The 26,664-nt window shown below is 43.2% G+C and overlaps 1 protein-coding gene across 1 annotated transcript; it reads left to right on the top strand.

Moving 5' to 3' along the window:
• Positions 1-4,293: 4,293 nt before the first annotated feature.
• LOC131685473 (uncharacterized) lies at positions 4,294-26,275 on the top strand. The gene is made up of 6 exons (XM_058969201.1): positions 4,294-4,412; positions 4,472-7,127; positions 22,071-23,963; positions 24,026-24,240; positions 24,298-25,737; positions 25,821-26,275. The coding sequence occupies exons 1-6, from the start codon at positions 4,359-4,361 to the stop codon at positions 26,175-26,177; spliced, it is 6,615 nt and encodes a 2,204-aa protein (XP_058825184.1). The 5' UTR covers positions 4,294-4,358; the 3' UTR covers positions 26,178-26,275.
• Positions 26,276-26,664: the final 389 nt, after the last annotated feature.

Here is a 26,664-nt window from a genome sequence, read left to right as displayed (position 1 = left end):
TCGTCAGCTACATTCGACTTTTGCCGAATTTGAAATATGTAACAATAAACAAGAATTATGGCAAAAATTATTTTCCAATCATAATGTAAAGGATGCTGCGATTCAAACTTTAAACTCGTTTTTCCGGGGACAACTTGACAGCTCCCATATGTTGAACTCATAAGTAAGTTTTGTGGTGATTTGGTGATGTCATGGCGGCTCGAATGGAGCAAAATGTGAAAAAGACGCAACCCTTATGTTATTTTCCATATCTGTAAAAAATAAACAATTTCAGCATTTCATCAAATTTATTTCGCTGTTCAAATTAGAAGCTGTTCTCATTCCACTATACTTAAACAGAAACACAGATTCCATTTTGAAATTTAAAAATCCAAAATAAAATAAATTCGATTTTCGGAAATACAATAAGATGACATTCAAAATCAAGCCACTTCCACTTATATTGGAATAGGGATCTTTAGGGGTGTGCGGGTTAAGCAACATCCTGATGCAGAATAGTACCGTGAGGTAATATCTCAGTCCTTTTTCAATTTTCAGGCCCGAAACTATTGAAAAAAACATTTTTTAGTTTGTTTCCATTTAGGACAATAACACATCCAAACCTATGCGACTTGCACGATTCTATAGGTTGCGTTATCAGACCTACCTTAGTTTGCATATGAAACTTGGGATGGCAGCCTGCTAGCGGATTGCAAAAGTACCAGATCATGCTGTGTGGAGTGCTGTCCCGGTTAACAATGAGGCGAATGAGATATTTGCAGATATGTCATTTAGCAGAACAACTGTCAGTTTGTTGGTGGAATTTAATTTGGTTTTTTTAAATTTAAAAATCAGAAAATAATAATTAAGCTTAAAGAATGATATGAGTGTACTCGTAAGGACACCCGCTATCAATACATATGAAAAACTGACACAATTTTCCCAAACTAAAGATCCCTATTCCCGAAAATCTTCCGGATCGAATCAACATTTCCCCAGGCATGAAATCCTCCGGTAGATGCCGTTCCGTTAGGTTTCTTTCAGACTGGAATAAATTGGGTAATTAAATGAGAAAAAAAACTCTTTTTATTACATACATCGATAGAGCTGATTTTCGTGATTGCAACAATGTATTTTTCCAACGCAGGAAACGTGAAAATAAAATTTAAATTTATGTTGACAGTCTGGATTTGACACTATCAGAAGAATTTGACATTTCGAATTTCACGACAACTGATGCCCTGTCAGAAAAAATGAACACATGTTGTCCCGGTTTTCCCGCAGGGTTATTTTAATTTGACATAAACACCACACTCATAAAATCAAGTACCCATTAATGCGTAGAAAACTACTCATTTTCAATAAAAGTGGAATAACCCATTAAATGGGTAAAGCGTTTGTACCCATAAATGAGTACATACCTTGTACGTCAACCTGGGTATGTTTCACCCATTATTTTTCGCAGAACTGTTACAACAAAATGCGTAAAAAATACCCATTCATGAAATTCGCCCCAGAATGCAAAAAAAACTGTCAATAGAATTATTTCTGAATTTAAAAAAAGCATAAAATAACATTCATTTCACATTATTGTTTCCTTTTAAAACTATAGAAATCTAGATAGAAATCCTATTCTAAAACTACTTAACAAAATAAAACCGCCAACTGGATATATTTTTGATGGCTGGATCTTTTGGCTGCTCTAAAAATGCCGAACTGGCGCATATTTTCAACATCCTCAGTAGTCTAAACAGACGTTGTTTTCGGAGCATTGCCGAAATGTTCCGTTAGTTTACGATCCTTAGTTTGCAGGTTAACGCGCTTGAAATAATGCTTAAGGATTTTTCACCCATTATCAAGATCAATATACCCATTGGCATTACCTCATCGAGTAGTTGTGAAATGGATAAAAAGTACTCATTGTTAGAAACAAAAAAATACCCATTTTTTGACAGCTCGAATAACTTCCGAAAATGGGCAATTTGAATACATAAAATGGGTAAAGTTTTTTTTACCGTGTGGAACAGTGGTGAGCATCCCTATCAAAAATTGTACAATGAATATAGTTTTTTTCATATTGGGTGTTGTCTTGATAGGTCAGATATTGTCCTATGTATGGTTGCCAAGCTTATGTAAGATTTATTTTAAAAACAAAAAAAAATCGTTTTTACGTATTATAACGAATTTTTTTTTAAATGATGTTGGATTATGTACCTAAAATTTATCGAATGGAATGGAAAACTGTATATAGATTAATGACCCAATAGCCAGAATAATTCTGAAGGGATCCGTACCAAAACCATTGCAATCTACACCGGACAGAATAATTGCAAAAGTTGAACAAAACTCTGACAGGAGTCGAACAAAATTGTATATTTCTGGCAGCATTCTTGCTGAAACCGAGCACTACCGATTTGCTGCCAGAATTCTGATAAAAGCACACAAATTCTATTTAAAACTCATTTTGCTAAATAGGTAGAAAATCCTACATATATTGTTTATTTTCCCGATCAGAATACTAGAATTCTTGACGTTCTCAATGAACTTGAAAGAAGGTGTCGTAGGCTCGCGAATTGTTAAGCTTGGTGATGTGCTTTCATTGGCCAAAATGTTTTTCATTTATATTTTTCGAGAAAAAAGCACCAATGATTTACCTAACTACAAACTTCACACAACAAGAAAACTAAAACATTGTTAGGAAGGAGGTGAGCCGATTGCAAAAAACAACGACTTCCAGCCAAATTTATAGTAAGATTTATGTAACATTGCTGGCGGTTTCCAATTAGGGATAAATTTATTCTCTAATAATAGTTTTCTGTATCCACATTTTGAATAGCCGCATTGACGGCATTCATAACACACGTAACGAAACACGCTTTTCTCTTGAAGCTTTTTCGTTTCGTTGTTCGTGGTACTCGTACAGAGAAGGCATATCAGCGCCACCATCAAAACGGTGGTGCATATATGAAACAAGCACTATCTGTCAAGTTGTCCCTGGGTTGGGTTTTATGTACCTTATAGTTATGAAATGTGGATCAATAATTTTCTTATAAATACACACGTTAGGTTTATGTACCAGCAAATAGTGTCTACATGCCTCCGCTAATTGCAAAAATCTATGTGTAATTTCGTCTCATTTAAGAGTGCAGTTTATAAAAAGATAACATTATGAGTAACATAACTCTATATTATATTCACGTGTGAATTACTGGCATACGGAGTATTTCAACAATTTAATTTCATACCTTCATCCGTCGGTCGGTGAAACAAAGCGTTTGAAATATCCTATGTTGTATTTTACGATGAAGTAGTTTAATTCAACAATGAAATTAGTTGAATTCCACTCGTTTGTGTCTTGGATGTAAAGGTAGTGTAACGGCATATGTAATTGTGTCTGGACTAAAACAAGCGATACAAGCTGAGACAAGCGTTTCAAGCTTTAGCTCAGGTAGGCTTTTTAAGTTTTGTGCTAGGCTGAAACGTTCGTGTCCAGACTGAAACTGACAGCATCAAACCAACAACGTTGGATTATTGTTTTCAACAAAAATTTAGTTCGCCCAAATATTAACTAGACGAAACCAAAAACTCAACTAATTTTTTAGTTAAAACTGTGATGAATCGGTTTTCCGTGGACGAAACCAAAAACTCAACTAATTTTTTAGTTAAAATTGTGATGAATCGGTTTTCCGTGTACATTTTTTAAGTTTTAAGTTTAAGAAATTTCGATCGTAAATTCGTACCGTTAAGCTAATGCAAACGATGCCGAATCAAACAAACTGAATCAAAAAGAGGATTTCGTTACAAATTCTTGATTATGATTTAAATAAAAATTTAGTTGGTTCACTGCAATAACCATTTTATCGAAAAAGTCGCAAAAAGGCTTGTGCCTATTGGAGTGAATTTGCGCAGCTATTAGAATGTGCTGATAGGCATGCTTCTAAAAGATTTTGAATTAAAGTTATCGTGCTCCGCGTATTAACTCACCGCGCCCTCCCTATCATTTCGATTGCGCGTAACTTAGGTCTCATCTGCTTTGTAAAACCTAAAAATGTATCACAATTGGACATATGTATATGTGATTGCTGTTTTATATTGAAAATATAAAATGAATTTTGGAATTGCAATAAGTAAATAGTTCATGTTAAGCGCTATCTATGTGCCAATGCGTGTTATGATCTTTCAACCCGAACAGCAATATGCGATCACTTCGATCCTCGATCTTGTCGCTATAGACACCAACACTAACAAAGGTTTAATTACATTCCATTTACATACAAATTTTGCCTCCGATCGATATTCCGCCCTCCACACTTGACTTATCCTATTGTTTGTTCACCTAACCTTGAATTTATTTTCTTAGCCTCAACTATGATACAAAAATGGACAGTTCGAAAATACTACTATTGACACTGCTAACTGTGATATTATGGAAGGTATTTATTGTACAGTATAGCGCTTTATAATTTAACTTCCACGTGATCTTCCCTAGTAGCCTACAACTCAATTCCCGAAAGACTCGGTACCAGCGGTTTCTGATAGCAATACGGCCAAACAAGACGAAAATGCAAAGTCCGCAAAAAGTTTAGCGGAAGAGATCCGATCCAAAGCGAATGAGGGGTCCACGCAGCAGAAAAATGAGGTGACGAATAAGTTGTTTCAGCTTGGGATCGGTACCGGCAAACCGGAAAAGTCCATCAACCCAGAGGACCAGGTGTTGCAGGGGATTCGTGATCAGATCCTGCAGGGCACAAACGAAGAAGATGACTTGTTGCAACAGGTACGAGACGGCGATCTGTTTAATGCTTTCCACGAAGCGATCGACGAAAAGATCATCGATCCGAGTTTTATTGAAACGTTAGCCTCAGTTGGTAAGCCACCGTTGATCAATAAGTACACCCGGGATACTCTGATGATCAAATCGATCAGGGAGGACGTTAATTTCACTTTCGGGGAAAATGTATATTCCTGGAAAGCGCTCCAACATGCCAACAAGGATCAACATTTGATTGTTGGTTTAAGTGCGGAGGGTATTGTCATTCTGTATGAAACATCCGGTGAGTTTTCGTTGCAACAGGAGATTCCCATGGAAACGGTACCTTCTGCTTTTGAGGTGATCAATGTGTGGAATTCGACAGCGGAAGCATCCGTGAGTTGTTTGGTAGTGGCAACCGAAACGTCGTTGATCTGGTACTCGATGAGATCAACGGCAAATTTTTCGCTAATAGAAGAATGGCGATGGCCGCTACTCAAGACGACTACGGTAATCAAGTTCATTCACTACAAGGACATCGATATGATTCTACTGGTGGGGACGCATCCAAACAAGCAAAAAACGATATCCGCCACTCTGTATGAGTTTAATTTTGAAAAACAACAGTTTTGGTTGATGCAGAAGTTGGTCCTACAGTTCCCTTGTAAATCGATCGGTATAGTAAACATTGGCAGTGAGTTTTTAGTAGCGTTTCCACAGAACAACACCGCCATGGTCTATACTCTTGAAATGGGCAAAGAATACCGCGGCAAGATCAGCCTGATCGCGAACTTCACCTCGGAACAAATCAACTCTGTGGGAGCTTTTCAGATCGGACGCTTCGCTTATATCGCGATCGGTGGCGAATCTCCGCAGATTCTACGCTACTCAAATGGCAATTTTACCTCCCAGACAGTTCCAAGCGAGACATTGGAAACCGTGGAGTCATTCATCGAATTACCAACTCGAACCTATCGCGACGATCTGATTCTTTTGGTCCAACATAGATTGGCGTTTTCAACGCACGAAGTTCAGCGGTTGGAAATTCTTGTGTGGAATGGGGAATATTTTGACATCCGTAGTAACATACCCTGCTACGTGGAGGACGATATAATGGATAATGAAGTGTCCTGTCTGCTTGATCTGCACCGACCGACTGGAATTGCCGGTTCAGCGATCGTTCAGCGGGATAAACAAGTCTCCATGATAATTCCGCGTTCCGATGCTCATTCCAGTTTGTTCCACTTCGAAATCAGTATGCTGTCCGCGGAGAACCCCATCACTCAAAAAGAGCAGGAAATCCGAGACACAATCGATGCCTTCACCAAGATTCTAGTCCACCAGGACGTCGTGATTAAGCAAGCGCTCGATCTTATCGCTCAGGCAGAAAACAACGATAAACCAATGGTACTGGATAACTGTTTATTCGAAAGTGTCGAAGCGGATGTTGTCTACCTGGACAGCAACTTTCAATGGCCGGACGACAATATTATCGTCGGCGATGTGGTCTGGACCCAAGAAGATAGTGCTATTGATGTTGCCGCACTCCTTCGCGAGATGGAATACGAAGAAGCCCAACTGCTTCGGTTAGAAAGTGAGCTTGAATTTGCTATCCCGAAAAATCATGGCCCCTCGTTGGATCTGAAAAAACCGCTGCGCGTTGGACACCTGACAGTTGAGGGTTCACTTGTGACTGATAATTTGTACGTTCGTCGGTTGGAAGAAGCACCCCCGGTACAAGGTCCACGACCGGCGGAGCCTATAAAAGAGCTTCGCGTGAAGGATCTGGAGGTGCGTCATCTTAACTTTGAGTTTTTTAATGGGGAACCGGCAAGTGAGCTGGTTTTCAATGTTGGAGATAGTATTGTTTTGGGTAATAAGATTGTGTTTGAAGAAACAGTGGTAGCGGAGAATGCGATCCTTCCGGAGGGCGGGACAGTCAACGGAATCGATTTGAGTGAGTCGATGGTATATTTTAACAACGAAAGTCGACGTTGGAAGAATCTTGTGTTTGACCAATTGGAGGTTACGGGAGATGTCATAGTGCACGATTTGATCAATGGAGAAAAGCTTGATTTGGATGAAATGAAGGCTAAATTCAGGGATGCAACTTCGAAGCCGAAGGATGTACTGACGGCGGATACACTGGTGTTGAATGGTAGTTTACACTTCAAAACTCTCAACGGGATTCCCTGGGAGGACATTGTTGAAGGACTAGTGATGAAGAACAAACCAAATCATTTGGCGGAGCTGCGGATTGAGGGCAATTTGATTTTGGAACATCCGAACATTACTGTGGACCGTCTGAACGATTTTGCCTTTCCGGGTTCTTTTCTGTTCTCCAACAGTCCGACGGAATCGATCGTGACGGGACACAAGCGATTCACAAACATCACCTGTAAGTATGTTTTAATTTGATTAAGTCCTTTTTTGGTTAGTATGCTTTTTCTAATGTCTAAAATAATCTCGTTTATTGTTCAATTATTTGAGTTACTCATATAAGCGAGACTATATTTTGGGATGACTCCTTTGATATTCTTCCAGTAGTTTATCTATCTTATACTAGTGAAATGACGCTCGGAAGCAGTTAATCCGACTCGAAGGACCAAGTTCGGTAAAAAAAACTTTCTCCTTAGACTATAAGCGACGAATCTCTAGTTCATACTCACCAAGAAGAGCCAGAGCCGTGCCTTGGCGCACTCCATAATTTTCCCAGAACTCGTCGGAAAGAGTGCCACCCTTAAAGACCCGGAAGCGTCAGTTTGTTAAGAAGTTTTTGATAAAAAGGTCGAGCTTTCCTTGTATACTCTATCTTTGAAGTTGATGTAGGACACCTTCGACGGTGTTGTACGCTTTTGCTACGTTTAGTATGGCGATATCGATGTGGAGGTTTTCGGATATTGCTATGTTGAACATTTCTCCGAGGAAACTTAAGTGAGCTGCGGTACAGAGTCCCTATCGTAAAGTGAATTGGCGTGGGTCGAGAACATAGTTTCTCGTCTTCCAACCACGTGGTAAATCACCGGATAACCAACTTTCCTGTGTCTTGGCGGTCCATGGTAGGAAGCATATTGGGCTGAAGCTGCTCGAAGCGCGGGTGCCTTGATATTTCTTGGCAATAGCGAGCCAATTTCCAGTCCTCGTGAAAGGATCCACCTTCCCAGATCATGTAGAAGGAGTCTCCGGTACAAGGTCTATTGTAGATGGTTGTAGAGTCTAATGTAAAAGTAGTAGAAGAAGCTTCAAAGCTTGCAGGGCGTCGTCGAAGTCGTGGAAGTTGAAGTCGTATGCTGGCCGCAGTTTCCTCGGGGTCGGTGATGTTGGTGTCGTGATCCGCAGGGAAGCAGCCATTTTTTCAGCTTTTGTCGCTGAGCGCGTTGACCCGTCTTCACAGCAATTGGCAGTTCGTGGCTTTCTTCCACGAAGTTCATCCAGCCGATTCCCTTGGTCGCTTGAATGGCTCTCCGGAACCTTTGCTCACGGAGGAGGAGGTTGGGTGGTATTTCTTACAGGGTGCGGAGAGCTTTCCGGCGAGCCTTGATGGCGTCCGTGACTTCCGAATTCCTCCAGTGATCCGTCGTGTTGACGATCATGTACGAGAGTTCGTCCGGAGAGTACGTGCGGTCGGATCGTAAGTGTCCAAGTCGTTATTTACGTACAGCCACCATCTGCCTCGGGAGGTTTTGGGTGGGAGGCTGTTTATGCGGAGCTCGATGGGAAAGTGGTCGCTCCCGGCTGTATCATTGGCCATGGAGACCCACATATCGTGGCGTTGGAACAAGAGGAATACGTGACGTCGAGATGGCGCTGCCTCAGATGAACATGTTTTAATTATTTTTTTTTAGCGAGAGAGAATCTTCATGGCCGTGGTACTGTCGGATTCTCACTGCAGCACTTTTTCTTCAGCTCTACCGACTGAACCTAAACCTCTTGTATCTCCGTATCCTCTTCCTCTCGGAACCACCGTTGGGTACTACTTCGACCGAATTTGTTAGATGCCCTGGTGCCTGTTGGCCCCTCTGCGTCCGTTGAGTCAGGCGTTATCCAACACTCGCTGCTTAACCGGTCGATCCCAGGACTGTCGTCATCGTCTGAAACCGTCAAAACGTGAGCCGATCCGGAGATGCCGAAAAACTTGATTCGCATCCTTTCACAGCAACCCTCGTACGATTTTCACCGCCTTCAAACTATCAGTTCCCGTTTGCTAACTTGCTGCTCGTTTCTTCGCTGTCGAGGGATTTTGTGGTTGTTAGTAACTCCCAGCTTTCCTTAAGTCCATTGCCCCCTTGTATACGTTGAGCCAGCTTGCTGGCAAGCCTTCGCTGCTTAGCCAGTCCACATACAACCGTCGCTTGGACTGGCGTCCGTCGGGACGTAGACCTCTCTGGAGGAGCCAAAAGGCCTGGCTCGCGCCCCTTCATGGCCAGCTTCGCAGGGTTTATAACCGACTTGAACCACCCGCCCATATATTGCTAGTTTGTGTTCCAACCTTCGCTGAAGTACCGGCAGTATTAGTGACAGTACCCTGCTGGCGGCATTCCATGTACCCAAGTCTCGACACATCTCTCCCACGATATTCTCTACGTTAAGCGAAGGAATTTGCTTTCGCACTTTTGCGAATCTAGGATAGATGAGGACCACATGCTCCGATGTTTCCTCGATGTTCATGCACTCCGGACACAGCGTGTCCGAACCGACGTAGGTACTGTTTGAAACAACCATGATCAGACAGGAACTGTGTCAGATGGAAGGTTATTTCACCATACCCAGGTCGAGAGAACCGGTATAAGTCTGTGAGTACAGCTTTCTTTTTCCGACGAATTGATCATCGAGTCAGCTCTCATCGTTTTCCGGAATCTCTTGGTCCCCTTCTGCTTATATAATTCGTTCTACTAGAAGGATCATTTCAGCGATAACCTAGACTACCTTTGATGATATAGTCCGATATGCGTTCGTGACCCGCAGGGCCATCAGCCTGAACGTACTACTCACCTTTACTCGATTCCGCTGTGTCTCCTGCGCTGTAACCCAGACCGGGCCTCCGTACCTCAGTATCGACGATGATGCGCTAGCCAGCAGACGCCTCTTGCTACTGCTTGGCCCGGTGTTGTTCGGCATAATTTTGGTCAAACCGATTATCGCATTGGCCGCCTTCTCGCAGGCATAGTCGACATAGGTGTTGAAATTCTACTCGCTGCAGCATATTGCTACCAAATAGCACCTCCGTTTTGTGGTGAGCTGTCTGCAACTTCACTCCTTGCATCCATCTTCCAATCCTGTCGAACGCCTCCATCGCCAACATTTCCGTCTCTTCCGGCGTCTCTCCAGTACCGTTAGTACGATGTTATCCGCGAACCCAACGATCTTTACGCCTCTAAACAGTTTAAGGGTCAGCACGCCGTTGTACATCCCGTTCCAAAGCCATGGACCTAGGGTAGAGCCTTGGGGTAATTTTAACCCAGTTTTGTCTTCTATTTGTCTAATAGGTCAGGACCCGGTTCTGCAAATAGCTCCTTAGAATTCTACACAGGTAGATAGTGATGCTCACTTTGTGCAGTGATTCCGCAATGGCTTTCCAGCTTGCGCTATTGAAGGCGTTTTTGACGTCTATCATTGTCACGTCACATTATTGGTTTCCTCTTTTTTTCTGATTGCGCGCCATATCGCTTCTCTCGATCACTGTCCAAATGGCGTCCACCTTCCAAAATCCGAACTGGTTTTACGACAACCCGTTATCGCTTTCAGTAAATATTGTCAGCTTGTTAAGGACAATCCTCTTCAAAAGTTTCCCGAACGTATCCACACGCTCGTTCAACATAACTCAAAAGTGAGTGACCAGCCACTTAATTTCGTAAAAAGTGGGTTTTGCTCGCTTACTCAGTTTTGAGTTCGGATAGAAAATTTCAATTTGATTTGCAATTTGGACCGAAAATGTATCTGCTCACATCTCTAATTATTGTCAGTTTGATTGTCAAAGTGAATTTGACATGAGATTTTGACATTCAGATGCTTTTTAGTTGGACAATGGTCCAACTCGCGGAGATCCAACTAAAAAACGGCCTAGTTAAAAAGTGACCAACCAGCGAATCACGACAATATAGCTATGTATAAATTCTTCGATATTTAAAATTTTGTTTACCGAAACCTTTCTACATTAATACGATGTCTGGACTTCGGTCTATCCATATATTCCGGGATCTTCTCTTTCCCTAGATAGCTTGCAATCTCGCAGTAACGGCTCGATCTAAAAAAAAAAATGAAATTACGATGAAGCAACAATAAAACATGACAAAACATACGGTTGGTTTTCCCGAATTTTTCCATGTCTTCCCCTTCAAGGACTTTTTCACCTAAAAACTAAAACTTAACAGTTATTCGAAAGATGAGTAAATTTTACTCAACTCAAAATGCATGTTTTAACTGTGTGCCTCGATTTAGAAATTTGAATACTCAGATTTCAAATTTTGAATAGTTTTGAATGAGCGTGCAATAGGCAATTAAGATTTCTGACGTTTCTGACAGCTGATTTACAATCTTAGATGCAATGTATCGCCAAAGGATTTTGGTTTGTTTGCTTTAGGAAATATCTAACCTCAACCAGTTTTGCAGTGCAAAATATTTTGTTTTCTTCACGAAATAATTCGGCACCGCTTCTTTTTTAACGGGAATAGAAAAGTCAATTGGTCCATACAACGATGGATCCACGGGTGGCTTACCTGATTTAGGCAATAACACTTACTTACTGTTTCTTCCATTTGTCAGGGAATGTCCGAGAGTTTCTGCATTGCCGCTCTCAATGCGAGGTTGGTACGGGAGCTTTCTTCACCTTGTGTGTATGTAACCAAAAATGTCACTTTTCTCAGAGATAGGTGAACCGATTGTCACAAACTAACTCAAATGAAATATACAACGTTGCTGCTATTGAATTTCTATTGGATCCGACTTCCGGTTCCGGAATTACAGGGTGATGAGTACTATCACGCCAGGGCCGGCGGAACACTTTTTTCCCAAGTAGGTACTAAGATTTGGCATGATTTCTACCCGTGGTGACGAAAGCTCAGACCTGGCGTATGTAAGTGAACAGGTAAATTTCCGTCAAGAGAAGAAAAAATAAAATTGAAAATTCCCGGGTAATATCCAGTGGCTATTTGGAAACACTCTTTGTTAACGGGCTGGATGGCCGACGGCTCAGCAAAAATGTGTTCGTTGATTGCTAATACTTTAAATGTTCCCCAGCTAAATACCAATTACTCCATTCTTTTAAATATCGTTGCATTCATTTTCCGTTTCCACCGATAAAACCTTGCGCAGGTACTGAAACCTGCATGATAGTGGTGGCTAATGGCCCGGTATCTCCAACAGGCTGAATGGAGGTCGATTTGGATATTTCTCCGATGGCAAAAAATAATGCCGATAAGTCTACTTTTCGATACAAATGATACCCATCTAATACAACCGGCCCCTGGAATGTCTTCTTCCGGACCAAATAAAAGCCATTTAACATCATCGATATAGTCGGGATCTAACTGAACACTCGGCCATGTACAAAGAAGTGTTATCTATGTACCCGCCTGGGAAGTAGAGATAGATGGTGTAGTCTTCTACAGGGGCCCTAATTGCGAAGTATGGGGTTGGATTCTTTAAGAACGCTTTGCTTTAGTCAGTGAAAATTCTGGTTTGCAAGTAATTGCGTTCGGTAAAAATCGAAAAGTGTAAGAAAACAACTAATTTTCTGTCAGGTTCATTTCGATCCTTTCGCAGGATCTGCTCTTCTACACTTTGTTCTTTTGAACGGGGTTCGTTTACCTGTTCGCCTTTTTGTGTCGCGGGGCATGAACTGCCCTCGTTGCAAACCATTGGGCCAACAGCAACAAGGCACGGTGTTGAAAATGCGGCTAGAAATATGAAGTTTTCCTACTGTGGAGTGACTCTGCATGATCTCTCAACATATTCCGCCAATGAATTATTTGGGGAAAAATTAAAGCACTCTTTTAAAGAACGCTCCGAGAAGAGATACTAAATAGGGTTACACTACCGGCAATGACTAATTTCCACGCTTCCTCGTTCACTAAAGAGCGAGCGTCTGACCATCCCATTGTGGTAACATTTTCTAATGTGGCATATAAATTTAAGAAAGAGGAAAAGCGCTTTCTCTCCTTAGCTTTCTCGTTAAAGGCCTGAGTGTCTCTTGAAGGGTGCTGTTACAAAACCGAAGTAAGTGGTGGTTACTGGTCTAGGGAATCCTACAAACTAGCAGAAAATGCAAAAAAGCAGGTTTTCCCATACTAATTTCCATACAAATTTCAAACGCAATGCGCTACGCCGGGTCAAAACCAATCGACCCCAAATTTTGCACAGTTCTTTGGGACCCCAAATGGAACTAAAAAAGTGCTGTACTGAAAAAATGATCATTTTGCCCCACCCTACTACCCACGTGTTCCGCCGGCCCTGTATCACGCAGAAAAGCCCCGATTTCAATGTATACTACGATGAATGTATAAAGGTGAAAATTTTTCAAAAATGTGCTTGGATTTGTGGTTCTAACTAACTAACTCTTTGGCCATATTGGCCACCATTGACGCTTCCGGAAGCCCCGGTGGAAGTATCCAAATTTAGGCTAACAGTTACAACGATTTCTCGGAGATGGCTAGACCGATTTGACCCAACTCAAATCAAAGGTGTTGCAACCCCGTAAACTCATCATTAGAGTGGCTCGCGGTTGTATGGGAAAACTTCAAAATGATTTAAACTAGCGGGCACAGCACTTTTTGAGTTCCTTTTGTGGTGGTGTTGTGTGGTTGCTTCCCGGGTTTGCGCATTGCGTTCAAAGTTTGCATGGGATTTTATATGGGGAAATCAATTATTTTGCATTTTAATTAATAAAGATCCCTATTTCACTGATAATGAAAAACCAGCTACATAAAACTATAGTTCAAACCTTGGTTAACAACTTTGCCGAAGACCGTAACTAGCTACGAGTTTTCAAAAAATAGTTATTACGATTTTAAAACTTATGGTAAAATCCAAATGCAGAAATTGATTACTTTTGCCAACACTGCCGGTGCACCACCGACATCGACATTAAAAACTTAGATAAATGAGAATATATTCATCGCAGAGACTTGGTATCTTTGAATGAAATGTTCAGAATGAATTGCTGAATAAAATAGACGTAGTCAGAAAATGAAAAGAAGCGAGGGTGGGGGGGGGTCTTGTGTACTCCCCAGTCCCTTTTTAGATTGTTTTGTATAAGACAAAGAATCATTACGTCCTTGTAAAAGTCAACGACTGAATTTTCTTAATATTTTGATAGACCCAAATATGAATCATACTACAATCTTTGTTGTGAAAAAAAAATATTTACAATATTTAGGATTTACACCTACAAATTTATGTTATTTTTGCTTGATGCAAAGACTAACTCAGGTCTGGAAATCGCGTTGGGTTCTAACCTGAAGTATATTGCTGGTCCACCAAGATCACCTCTGTTTTGCGTGAACATAACTCAATTTCATCAAAAAACGCTTGTTTGAAGTAACTATCCTGGTTTCGTTCCTAGATTCTCAAACGAAAACTTCAATAAAAACAATTTCGAGACTTCAAGGAATCTAAGGATATGCATTTTTTTTTAAATTCTGACTCTGAACGGCTAAGAAATAGGGTTTTAAAATATGTAAAACTTATAAAACGTTGTACCATTTTAAATGAGATAACAGTAGAGCCCTTAAATAGTAGCACTCAAACACGTAAGATTAATTTTTAATTCTACGGTACAAACCTGCGTTGAAGATGTGCTCCTTATGTTATACTAAACTATCTAAAAAGGGAACTGGGGAGTACACAAGCCTCCCCCTCCCTCTTCTTTTCATTTTCTGACTACGTCTGTGTTATTCAGCAATTCATTCTGAACATTTCATTCAAACCCTCTAAGAACGGTTGGTTTCAAAATCGTCCAATGAAGGACGTTCGTTGGACCAATTTGGACAACGTCCAAATAACCGTTCAACGAACGTCCATCGTTGGACCCGTGTTGAACGATTTTGAAACAATTTTTTGGACGCCTCAGTGGGAAGGTACCAAGTCTCCGCGATGAATATATTCTCATTTGTTCAAGTTTAAAGTATCGGTGTCGTGGTGTACTGACAGTGTTGGAAGAAATAATTAATTTCTGTATTTGGATTGAACCATACGTTTTAAAATCGTTATAACTATTTTTTGAAAACTCGTAGCTAGTTATTGGTTTCGACAAAGTTGTTAACCAAGGTTTGAATTATCGTTTTATAAACCTGGTTTTTCATATTGAGTGAAATAGCGATCTTTATTAACGTAAATGCAAAATAATTGATTTCCCCATATAAAATCCCATACAAACTTTAAACGCAATGCGCAAACCCGGGAAGCAACCGACCGCTCCCAAACTTTTCACAGGCATTTGGGACCACAAAAGGAACTCAAAAAGTGCTGTGCTGAAAAATGTCATTTTCGAGCCACTCTACTCATCATGCCATTAAATTTCATTCCGATCCGTCTTCCAGTTCTGGAGTTATGGGTTGTGGAGTGCGATCACGCAACGTCATTGTCGAGAGCAGTTACTATCCGGCATTCATCCCAACCCATTTGGTTGCCATGGCCGTGGAGGCAAATGAGGGGGGGGGAGGTAGTCAGTCGGAAAGAGAGCCTGTTCCCCAATCTGGTGAATATTTGGGTATGCTGTGTGTAATTTCGGTAAACTAGTTGACGGTATTTCGTTAGTATGCAAATCGGGTGGCCGCCAACTTTTAACGTTCGGGCAAGGCTGTCGTCGGGGTTTGGGTCCAGGGTCATGCCAGACCCGTGGTCTCATCCAGAGTAGGCGTGAGATGAGTGGGAGGGTGTTGCTAATGAATTCCAGGTGTAGGCTAGTTGAAGTGGTGAGGAGGGAGCTTTCATAGCTGGAGCTTTTTTCCAAGAAGCTAATTTCACGTCGGAATACCACCCTACCTGCTTCCTAGTGGCAGGCTAGGACTACGGCTTCGAAACAGACATCTTCGGCCGGGGTGCTCGGTGATTATCCAGAGGCTAGTCGCACCCCTTTGAGATATAGGGGCCCGATGATGTCGGAAAGTTCGCCTAGGTTCCGACAGGTCTGCTCGATCCCGTAAAAAATTCGGCTGCGGATTTGGGATCGTCCGATGTTCAGCGCTGCTCGACGATTGGTTTTGGGGTAGCGGGAGCAGTTGGTGCTCTCGCAGTCCTTTTTTTTTAATTTCGAATTCCGAAAACTACTAATCCATTTCGGAATGGTGCTACGGTGTCGCTGAATTTGATTGGTCAAGCGTTGGCCCATCGTTGAAGTTGTAGGACGCCTTCACGCCAGATGGTGTTGTACGCTTTTGCCACGTCTAGTATGGCAATATCGGCGTGGAAGTTTTTGGACCTTTGGCTTTGTTGAATAATTCCCCGAGGGAGCTAGGGTAGGTCTGGTACGAGTCCCTTCTGGAAAGTAAATTGGTGTGGATCGAGTAGTTTTTCGTCTTCCAGCCATGTGGTAAATCGCCAGGTGGCAGTGCATGACAGGAGGGTTATTGGCCTGAAGCCGCTCGGAACGCGGTTGCCCAGTCATTTCTTAGGAAAAAGGACTACGTGAACCAATTCCCAATCCTCGGGAAAGGACCCGCTTTCTCAGATCGTTATGAAATACTCTAGCAGGGCTCTCCAAGGAGAAGATGCCTAAACATCGGATAACCCAACCTGTCGAGGCCTACGGACTTCCCTCGCGTGGTGCTGAGACAGCGATGAGTTTCGCTCCGGTAAAGAATCTGTTATAATTGGTTGTAGGGGAGGCTTCAAGTCTGCTTTTTACCGTGTGAAAGCGACTTGTAGGGCGTTAACGGCGACTGAAGATATATACTAGTACGCAGGATCATCCTCCCAAGTACCACCAGAATGCGTCGGAAACTGCGCTGCCTATGCAGATCCGGAAGCGGCGGTTCCTTAAGAAGTTTTGGACAAAGGCACCGAGATTCTCGGGCGACTTTGTCCAAAACTTCTTAAAAAATATTAAAGTTGTTGTAGGAGAACTTCGCGCGGTTGTGCACTTTTGTTACGTCTAGTATGGCGATGTCGGCATGGAGGTTTTTGGACCTTGCTTTGTCCAATATTTCCCCTAGGGAGCATAGGCGGACTCCTGCATTGAGTCTCGTGCTGAAAGCGAATTGACATGGGCCGAGTAATGTCACATTTTCCAGTCACGTCCTCTCCAGTGTCTTGGCGGTGCATGACAATATGGTCTGAAGTCGCTCGGAGTGCAGGTTCCCTGACATTTCTTGGAAATAAGGGCTACTTGAGGCAATTTCCTGTCCTCGGGGAAGGACCCAACTTTCCAGGTCGTGTTGAAGGAGTCTAGTCCGGGGGAAGGTACCCATCCTGTCGGGGACGACGCACTTTCCTCGTACAATATTGAGGACGACGGAGAGTTCCGCCCCGGTAAAAGGTTTGTTATATGTGGTTGTAGAGTCGGTCGTCATCGGCGTAGAGCAGGATTCAAAACTGCTTTTTCGCCGAGCGATAGAGGTTTGCTGGGCGTCGTCGGCGGAGAGCGAGTTAAAGTGACGTTGACCCACGGTCACAGCTCGGCTTTTGAGGAGTCCTGGTGGACGTTGACCAGGAAGTTCGTCCAGCTGGTTTTATTCGCCGCTTCTATGATTTTCCTTGCGGCATTCCGGCACTTCTACAAGCTATCCATTCTTTGGCGTCGGAGAAGCAGGTTGGACTGTATTTCTTGCAGGGCGCGGAGAGCTTTCCTGCTTGCCTTGATGGCAGCGGCGACTTCCGAGTTCCACCAGTTTGCGCATTGTGGTTGTCCCGGTGGTTCGTGGGATGCATTCTTCCGCCGTGTTGACCATCATTTACGAGCGTTCGACCGGCGTGTACGTGCGATCCCGATCGAAGTGGGACTGCATGGCGGAGTCGTAACCATCCCAGTCGACATTTTCGTAGGGGAGACTGAGGAGACTTGATCCCCTTTTTTGTTTTTCAATCCTACTCCGTGAAATGATAAAAAAAACTATGTATTTTTTGTAGTTTTATATTGTTTCTAGGGTTGACTGATAATCATAAAAAAAATAAATGGAAATATTATACTGGACATGAGCTATGAGCATTTTTGGAAAACAATAAAAAAATGTAAAATTCTTTGATTAGTGGAGACTCGATCCCTAATTTGGGGACACTTGATTATTTTTTGAAAACGTGTTTAAAAGAGCATGTAGGGTAATAAGCCTATTTTTACCCTGTTTCTATTATCATCCTACCAATCTGAAGCCTTTGGTTAGAACAGCGTCTGCCATCTTTGCTCAACGTATTTACTCAAATGGTGTTGCGATAATTGGGGTACTCGATTAGAGTTCTTGCTGTGCTCAAACAGAAGATTTTCACCATTCTCAAGACAATTTTGTTATTATATTGGCTCTTAATAAGAGGCGAATGACCTTAAAGTTAAAAATCCATAATCGAAATAAAAAAATGGCTCCTAATAACAAAGCAAAGAAGCTGAAATAATAAAATTAATAAAGAAACAATATGGTACCCTCCCTAATAGGGCAAAAATAGATACCTAACCCCATTCAATGTTATAAATGTATTGTGGTATTGATTAAATTGTTGTGATTTACTATTTTGTTACTACATATTATCCATCTCTCACCTGATTTTTATTACGAATTCCCCAAATCTCTGTGCAATGATTTGAAAGCTGTCGTTATTATGGTTGAGGAACGTCAAATGTGGGATGCATGGTTGCTACGTATGCTGTAGTAAACATTTACAGCTAAGTTTTGTATGATGAAGCGTTCATTTTTGACAGTTTTTTGTTATTTTATGGCAACATTGACTTCAATTGTTCTGGTGTGAATTTGGTTATGTTCAGTAGTGTGTATGAAGCATGGCGAAGGGGATCAAATCTCCACGAATTTGAAGGGATCAAGTGAACCCATAGCATCTATTTCAGCAAACTTTAGTACAAATATAGTTGAACAAAAAAATCAGCTCAATCATAGCGTATTCATATAATTGATATTCTCCTGTATTTCTGTATGCAAAAGTATAGTATGCAGTGGGAGACTTTATCAATTGTATAAAAGTTTGAAAATTTGGAAAATAAATCTTCTTCAGTTCTTCTGAGATTTATTTCTTTAAATCGATAAAAATTCGGTAACACATGTCCAATTTATTTTTTTGTGTTAAAGAAACTTTTGTTTAGATAAAACTACGCAACTTTCTAGTATATTCGATTAATGTATTCTGATCCGCCTTTGAGTTACAATGATGGGATCAAGTCTCCCCGGGGATCAAGTCTCCTCAGTCTCCCCTACAGCCAGCATCTGTATCGGGAGGTTTAGGGTGGGAGGCTGTTTATAAGTAGCTCTATGGGAAAGTGATTGCTCCCGGCGGTGTCGTTGATCGTAGACCAACTGCGTATCGCGACAATGGAGCTAGAGGAATAGGTGATGTCGAGCGCGGATGCAGCGTTGCGGCAGATGAACGGTGTTGAATATCACGGTGTATTTCTCGATAAATCTGACGATATCGTTGCTTCGGTGGCAGCACTTGTCCGATCCTTAGACAGTGTGGTGGGCGGTAATGTCCACGATGGCGATGAATGGTTCTGGGACCTGGTTCAGGCTGTTCAACTGGTTTCGTAAGTTGGTGCAACGATGAAGCATCTGATGGGGGTCAAATTTCTCCTGGCAACGCAACGCAACCACTTGTTGAGAGAAAGGTTCACCGACAGAAGCTCCAATTTGATGTCAAGGTGGATGGTTTGGTGGTTGTTGTCTCCTTTAGCCATCTCCCACTTGTATCGATTCCCGACCCATGGGGAGAGGTCGATGCCGAGGTTTAAATGGGTTCCCTAGATGGCGAGGCTCGAGTGGGGCGATGATATTTTTCAGATTCTACGTGGATAGTTCTGGCCCGTGCTCTTGGTCGCCGAAACACTGGAGAGGCTGTGTGGAGACTCCCTGGAATGGGCTGGGAGCCGTACGACTAATCGAGGTGGAAGCTGATTTTGGTTGGAAACCGGGCCCCTTGAAGCAGCAGCCGTAGATATCTCGTCGCCGGAAGCCGGGACATCCGCGAACAGGGCCAATGCAAAGGAAAAGGCCTACTCCCTAACACTCCTTCGCATGGTGTCTTTGGTACCGATATGTTGGTTGGTTGTCTCATTTGGTAGGTTACCGAATGCGAGGAGCTGCAGGCGACGGGCTAACGACCGGGCGATCGTTGTGCGGGTTTTTTCAGATTAGTTCTTCTGGTACTGGGTTCGCTGATTGGTGTATTAGTATTGGTTGCGATGGGTATTGTTTGTGGTGGTTTGACCGATTGGGAATCGATGGCACCTTCATCGAGCTGCGTGCTTTTGGTTAGGGCCAGAGGGCGGTCAAGCGGTAGCGTGGCCCGCTGACAACCGTGGTACTCGAGGCGATCGGATGGTCCGCCTTTTTTGTGTTGTTGGTTATCTGGGAAAGTTCGAAGGTCCAAATCCGACAGGTGTCGGAGCTACTGGGTAGGTTTGGTATAGGTTTACTCTTCATAATTTTCCTCGCTCCTTCTTGTAGGTTCGGTGAAATGAAATATGGCTGCTCATTCCGAAATGTCAATGGCGAACTCCGAGCTGATGTGTCTTGTGGTGTGATGCGATTTGATGGGTGTTTTGCATCCGGTTTCGGCGTCTGATGTGCGTTCGTCGTTGAAAGTGTTCCTGGATGTGTTCTTTTGCTGCTATTTCCGGTTCATCCTTCTCTTGTTTCGGGTTGGCCGTTTTTGATGGGGCCTCCCGATCTCCGGTGGTCATTTGTGGGGTAGCAGGTTTCGCGTTGTTGTGTGATATTTGTATAGGTTCCCGAACTATTGCAAGGAGTCGATGCCGGGGTTTGAGTTGGCGAAGCAGAATGGCTCGAGGCGGACGATGATATTTTGTAGATCCTCGAGGCCATTTCTCATACCGTTGATATTCCACGTGGATTGTTCTGGCCCGGGTTCTTGTTCTTCAAAACACTGCAGTGGCTGTGCGCTGGGCTGGGTTGAAAGCCGTACAACTGATCGAGGTGGGAGTTGATTTTGGTTGAACCTATCCAGAGGGAAGCTGGCCCCCTTACATCAGCAGCCGCCGAAGGATCGTTGGCAGAGGCTGGGACATCCGTGGATGGGGCCAATGCAAGGAAGGAGGCCTATTCCCTAACGCTCCTTCGTGTACCGATGTGTGGGTCGTTGGCTGGGGATGTGTTGGTTGTTTGTCTCATTCGGTAGGTTCCTGGGTGCCGGGAGCAGCCGACGACTGGGCTTGGCGATCGTTTTTGGTTTCGATTGGTTTTTCTCGTTAGGGGAGTAAGTTGTGATTTCTGTTGTTGTTTTTGCGTGCCTTTGGAGTATTGGTGTTGGAATGTAATGTGTTGTTTGGGGTAGTCTGGCCAAGGGGGTCGATGGCCCCTTTGAGATGCTTTTCAAGCTACGTGGTTTTGGCCGCCGGAGGTACTTCCCCGGTCGGTGTAGGTTTACCCGTAATGGTATTTTCGCTCTTTTTGACAAATTTGGTGGGGTTGTTTGGCTGCTTATTCCGAAATTTCAATGGCGGATTCCGGACTGATGAGTCTGGTGATGCGATTTGATGGTGATGGGGTAGTTTGGTGGAAGTTCTGGTTTCGGCGTCTGATGTGTGTTCGTCGTAGATCTTGTTGAAAGGGTTCCTGAGTGTGTCCATTTGTGGCTGTTCCCGGTTCCTCCTGCTCTTGTTTCGGGGTTGGCCGTTTTTGTTGGGGTGTTTCGATCTCCGGTGATTATTTGTGGTGTAGCTGGTTTCGCGTTCTATTGTGTGATTGTTTTAGGCGTGCCCGTGGAGGTTCCGACGGAATGGTTTCTCCGTAACATTTGCGTTTTGACGTCGATGGACGCGTCGTGGAGTAGTGCGGTTTCATTTTTGAGGTTCTTGTTTTGGATGTTTGCTTCCAAAAGCTGCTCTTTGAGCTTAGTTATGATGGCGTAGTTTTGGTCTTCTACGGGGACTAGTCCTTCAGTTGGGTGACTTCATCATGGAGCAGCTGGATGTTCTAGTCCTTGGCGTCGTTTCGCTGATTTAATGGTTCTCTGATCGTCTCGCGTTTGTCCTGGTTGGAGTCCTGGGGATGACAAGGGCTTGCGCTTCGGGGAAGGTAGAAAATATATCGCTAAGTTTAAAAAATTTGGCTTTATTCGAAGTAAGTTATGAAAGAAGAATTTATTCATCACTTGATAACCCAATAAGCCCGTAAGATATAATAGGATAGGTTATTTTTCTTGAATTTTAATTTCAAAATCCTCTACACAGACATTAACACATTGGACATCGGCGGCACCCTAAACGGCATCGACCTAAAAGACATCATTACCCTGCACGACGATCAGCACATCCCGGGCAACGTCACCATCGGCAAGCTGCACGTTTACGACGAGCTCGAGGTACGAGGCGAAATCCTGGGTGAACAGATGGATCAACTGCTGGACAATCCGACGCTGGAGCAGACGACGCACGTCAAGGCTGCCTGCCATTTCCGGGAGCTGATCGTTGATGGTCCGGTTATCATCCAGGAAACACTAGACGGCGAAGATTTGGATGCGATCTTAAGCGAGGTGGTGTACGACACGGAACGTAATGTAGAAATCACAGGTCTCAAGCGTTTCGAGTCGGTCGAATTCTATGATGAAGTTATCATCCGGTCCGGTCTGGTAAATGACATAAAGTTGGAGGAGTTTGTCACCCGCAGCACTGAACAGACACTGGACGTGGATGAGATCAGGGGAGATATTTTCATCGACAACCTAACTCTGGGTGGGTTGTTTGATGGTATGAATGCTACACACTTGGAGCTAAATTCGATCAAGTTGTATGGAGATCAGTACACAAACGCGACGTTAATTTTTGAGAATCCTCCGGGTTCAACGCGTCCGGATATTGAGGCAAATGTACTAAATATTTCAGAAATGTTGAACTCAAAACGGAGATCCGAATATGTAGATACTGATCAGGACGAAATAGTGGTGACTGGCAATTTTACCATTCCGAGTTTGAATGTTGAGAATTTGTACCTGATTTCATCCACGATCGACGGTCCATCGAAACAAATCAACGACGTGCATCTGCCAACATTCGATAGTCTCCGGTTTAGTTTAACACGACCGCAGCAGATAGATGTGCCTTTTTACGTACATAAGCTATTCGTTACCAACGAAATTAATGCATCGTACATAAACGGGCAAGACTTTCGTTTCTTGAAGAAAAACATACAGAAGGTTCAAAACATTAGAAACAACATCATGCTGGAAGAAATGCACATCGAAAACCTGTTCGTAGAGGGGGATCTTCAAGTGAACATGCTGAACGGTATCAACTTTGATCAACTACTGCAGGAAGTCATCTGGTTGAATCGACCGAATTATATTCCCGGTACGGTACATTTCTTGGATCCGTTACACATCAAAGGTAATCTGACGGTCAAAGGTTTGATTAACAAGGTTAACTTCACGGAGTTCCTAGATGACGTGGTGTTGAAGTCCGATGAAGTGGCGGAGTTCTATGGAACCATGACGTTCCTAAATGGTTTAGTTATCGAAGAAAATCTAGAAACGGAGATCATAGACAATATTCCGATAAAAGACTTGATCCTGAAGAATCAAAGTATTGTACTTCATGGGGATCTTGAAATAGTCGGACAGATGAACGTCGAGCACCTGCTGGTCAGTGATCGATTCAACGATCAACCTATCCAAGATCTATTGGAACTGTATGAATACGATCCCACACGAGACATGCACGTGATCAAAGGTGATGTGTATTTTAATAACGTATCCATCGAATCACTGAACATCAGAGGTGGGCTTGATGAAATCCCAAACGTAGATCGATTTCTGGATTCGTTGATCCGAAAAGATCAGGACTATTATTTCACTCAACCGATCGTGTTCGAAAAAGAAGTGGTGATCGATAAAGACTTTAATATCGGCAAACTGGACGGAATAGATATTTCAAACCTGCAGCACGATATCGTCCGTATCAACCAGGAAGCCCCCGTAGAACTGGACGCCGATGCGGTATTTCTGAATCCGGTACACATAGAGAAACTGACCGTCGAGGGGGATCTGATCGTACCAAGTATCGGTGGATTCGATCCAGATTGGTGGCAGGAAAATGCAGTGATGACGAATGAAAATGCTGAAATTCGTGGTAGGTTAAAAAGTTAATTTCTATTGGTAAGGGTATTTTGTTTTACCAGCGATCATTTGCAGGCAAGATTATTTTTGCGCCGGGGACATTCAAGGCAGATCACATTCAAACGCAATACATTAACGATTTACCGATGGATAAGCTGATCACACTGAACACCGATCAGACATTTGACGGTACCCTGCACGTTGACAAGCTGACGATCACCCAACCCTTGGAAGTCGGTGGACTTATCAACGGAATCAGTTTCCCCGAAGAACGGGAAAATACACTGATGGTACATATTTTTTGACAGTTCTTCTTGGTAAGCTGTTTAATACAATATTTTTTTCAGACCTACGGAACCCAGTTCGTCACCGTCCCAACCGTCGAGGCGCTGCATTCACTCACCCTCCCACCGATCGTGGACGATAAACCAATAGAACCGGAACTGGTAATTGAATCACCCATAACGTTTGGTCATTTGATCGACGATCCGCACGAAACTGGGGACACGAACTCCGGACGCGATCAGCAGACGACCGGGGCTAGGGTCCTCGCCAAGCGGGTACGATTCGGAAGCGATGTCAAGGGAAAACCGTTCCTCAGCGGAGTCGAAATTCAAGAAGCAATAGATCAGATGAAAGCAACGAAGACGAACGTTGACGACAATCTGCAGAGTTTCCAATCACAGCTACGGTCATTTTGTTGGGCCACACGGGACTTGGTAGCCAAGACTCAGAGTCGGGTGTACTTCTTTAAATATTTCGCGCAGCGACAAGTGATAAATGAACACCGACCGATCGGTTCGTTCCACTTCTTCGATAACTTGGAATATCATTTCCTTGCGGTCAACTTTGATTGTCAAAGCCACTTCTATCAGTGGGATCCAACGGCGAAAATGTTTGTGTTATTGTTTAAAGCCCACACCGGAGTGATTGGATCGTGGAAAACTGTAGTGAACAGTGATCGAGCGATCTTCCTAGTGACGCTATCTACGATCGAGTCTACCAAGTGCAATATAACTGGCGTTAGCGTGTGGTTGTTTACAGGGGAACAACTTCAAACGTGGTGGAATACTGCCGGATCAGCTTCGATTCAGGCGATCAGTTCTGATCCCCTAAAGCTAGAGAGTTTCTTCGTGTTAAACGTAAACCATGTAACAGAGTATAACCTAATTGGAAACGTCCTACAGCAGTGGGAGCTACCGGAAAGTGTTCCCGGTTACAGGTTCATCCCAAGCGAAGTTGGTATGGGAACGGCTTTAAGCGATGGCAAACTTCTAGTTCAACTGCCAAACCTTAACAGAAGCGAGCAGGTCATTCGAACTAAACGAAAAAGCAACGAAACCGTTGAAATGGCTCTGTTCTCCCCGCAAGCAATGTACGATCGCATACACAAAAACTTCTCTTCACCCGGTCGGCTACGTCGAACAAAAGATGGATCGTGGGTTACGACCGACACAATTAAACCGGATGATTTGGTAACGAAAGAGCATACTAAACAAAGTAACGGTACGTTAGTGTATACCGATAAATCTACACAAGATAAGCTTCCGTATTACGAACTGTCGCGAGACGATTCAACGACACAGAAGTCCTCGCTAGTGGAAAGCAGAACTGCCAAAGAGATACCGCTGGACGGTATCTTAACTGTTGATAACCAGCACTTCCCTAACCATCCCAGTGGGGATATAGTAGCCTTTCGAGCTGGACCATTAAACAAAAAGCGACACCTGGTTGCCGTTTCGACTGTTATGGATACCACCGTCAATGGAAAGCAAGACGCCATTAAAGTAAGTTACATTTGATCATTTCCAGTATATTTCCTAATCTACTAGTTACAAAAAAAAACTGCTTTCCATCTCTCCCAAACTAGATCTACCTAAACATACAAAACGGTCAGCTCTATCAGGTTCTATCCTGCCATAGACCCTCGCACCTTACCACGCTGGAACTGCGGGATGAAACCATTCTAGCCTTCCTGGAATCACGACAAACCGTACAAATCTACATCTATCGAGGCCCGAAGGGATTCGTGTGGAACAGCAGCTTCAGGCTGGCATCGCCGGCGATTCAAATGAGCGGTGTTTCGGTACCGCAGCATGCACGTTTCATGTGCCCGGTGCACTATCTAGCGATTGCAACGGAACAACAGGAACTGGTGTTGCTGGAGGCTAAAACGCAGGGCGACTGTGGGCTTGTGGTTGATGTGAACTGTGACATTGAGGATTAAGGTAAGCTTGAACGCGTTTTCCTTGTTTTAATTGAATTATTCTGTAAATTTGCGTACAATTGGTGGAAATTGTATGTGCTTTTTGGTTGTGCGATAAAAATTGTAGCAATTTTGGAGCGATTTGTTGGGGATTCGTTGTGATAATAAAAAGAAATCCTTCCAGCGGGGCTTACAGGTTCAATACAATCAACGGATTGATCATCCCATTTGATTGCATATCGTCGTTGTTCTGCCTACACTTGACAAGAGGAGAAACTTCTATACCGGTTGCAGTTTTAAATCGAAATACATTGTAATAGTGGCGGGCATAGTTGGTAAATCGATTGCCTTGTACGCAGCTCACCTGGGTTTGTAAGTAGAGGTTTGCCAACTAATCGGGTTCTTTTTTGCCCGGCGGACCCTTCTTTTCAGGGCGGCCTAGGTGCCTCTACCGGATTTTCGTAACAACAAATAACAAAAGTAAACAAATAAATTTACCGACTTTTAT

The sequence above is a fragment of the Topomyia yanbarensis genome, chromosome 2 (genome assembly GCF_030247195.1).
Source record: "Topomyia yanbarensis strain Yona2022 chromosome 2, ASM3024719v1, whole genome shotgun sequence".
Lineage (NCBI taxonomy): Eukaryota > Metazoa > Arthropoda > Insecta > Diptera > Culicidae > Topomyia > Topomyia yanbarensis.
The sequence above is the reverse complement of the archived record's forward strand: the minus strand, read 5'-3'. Positions and strand labels throughout refer to the sequence as shown.

Bases quoted from the DNA above. Each gene is read 5' to 3' on its own strand.
- LOC131685473 (XM_058969201.1), top strand. From the start codon at position 4,359: ATGGACAGTTCGAAAATACTACTATTGACACTGCTAACTGTGATATTA. The intron at 7,128-22,070 runs GTAAGTATGTTT...TCCTCTACACAG, and splicing joins GCGATTCACAAACATCACCT to ACATTAACACATTGGACATC. The intron at 25,738-25,820 runs GTAAGTTACATT...CTCCCAAACTAG, and splicing joins GAAAGCAAGACGCCATTAAA to ATCTACCTAAACATACAAAA.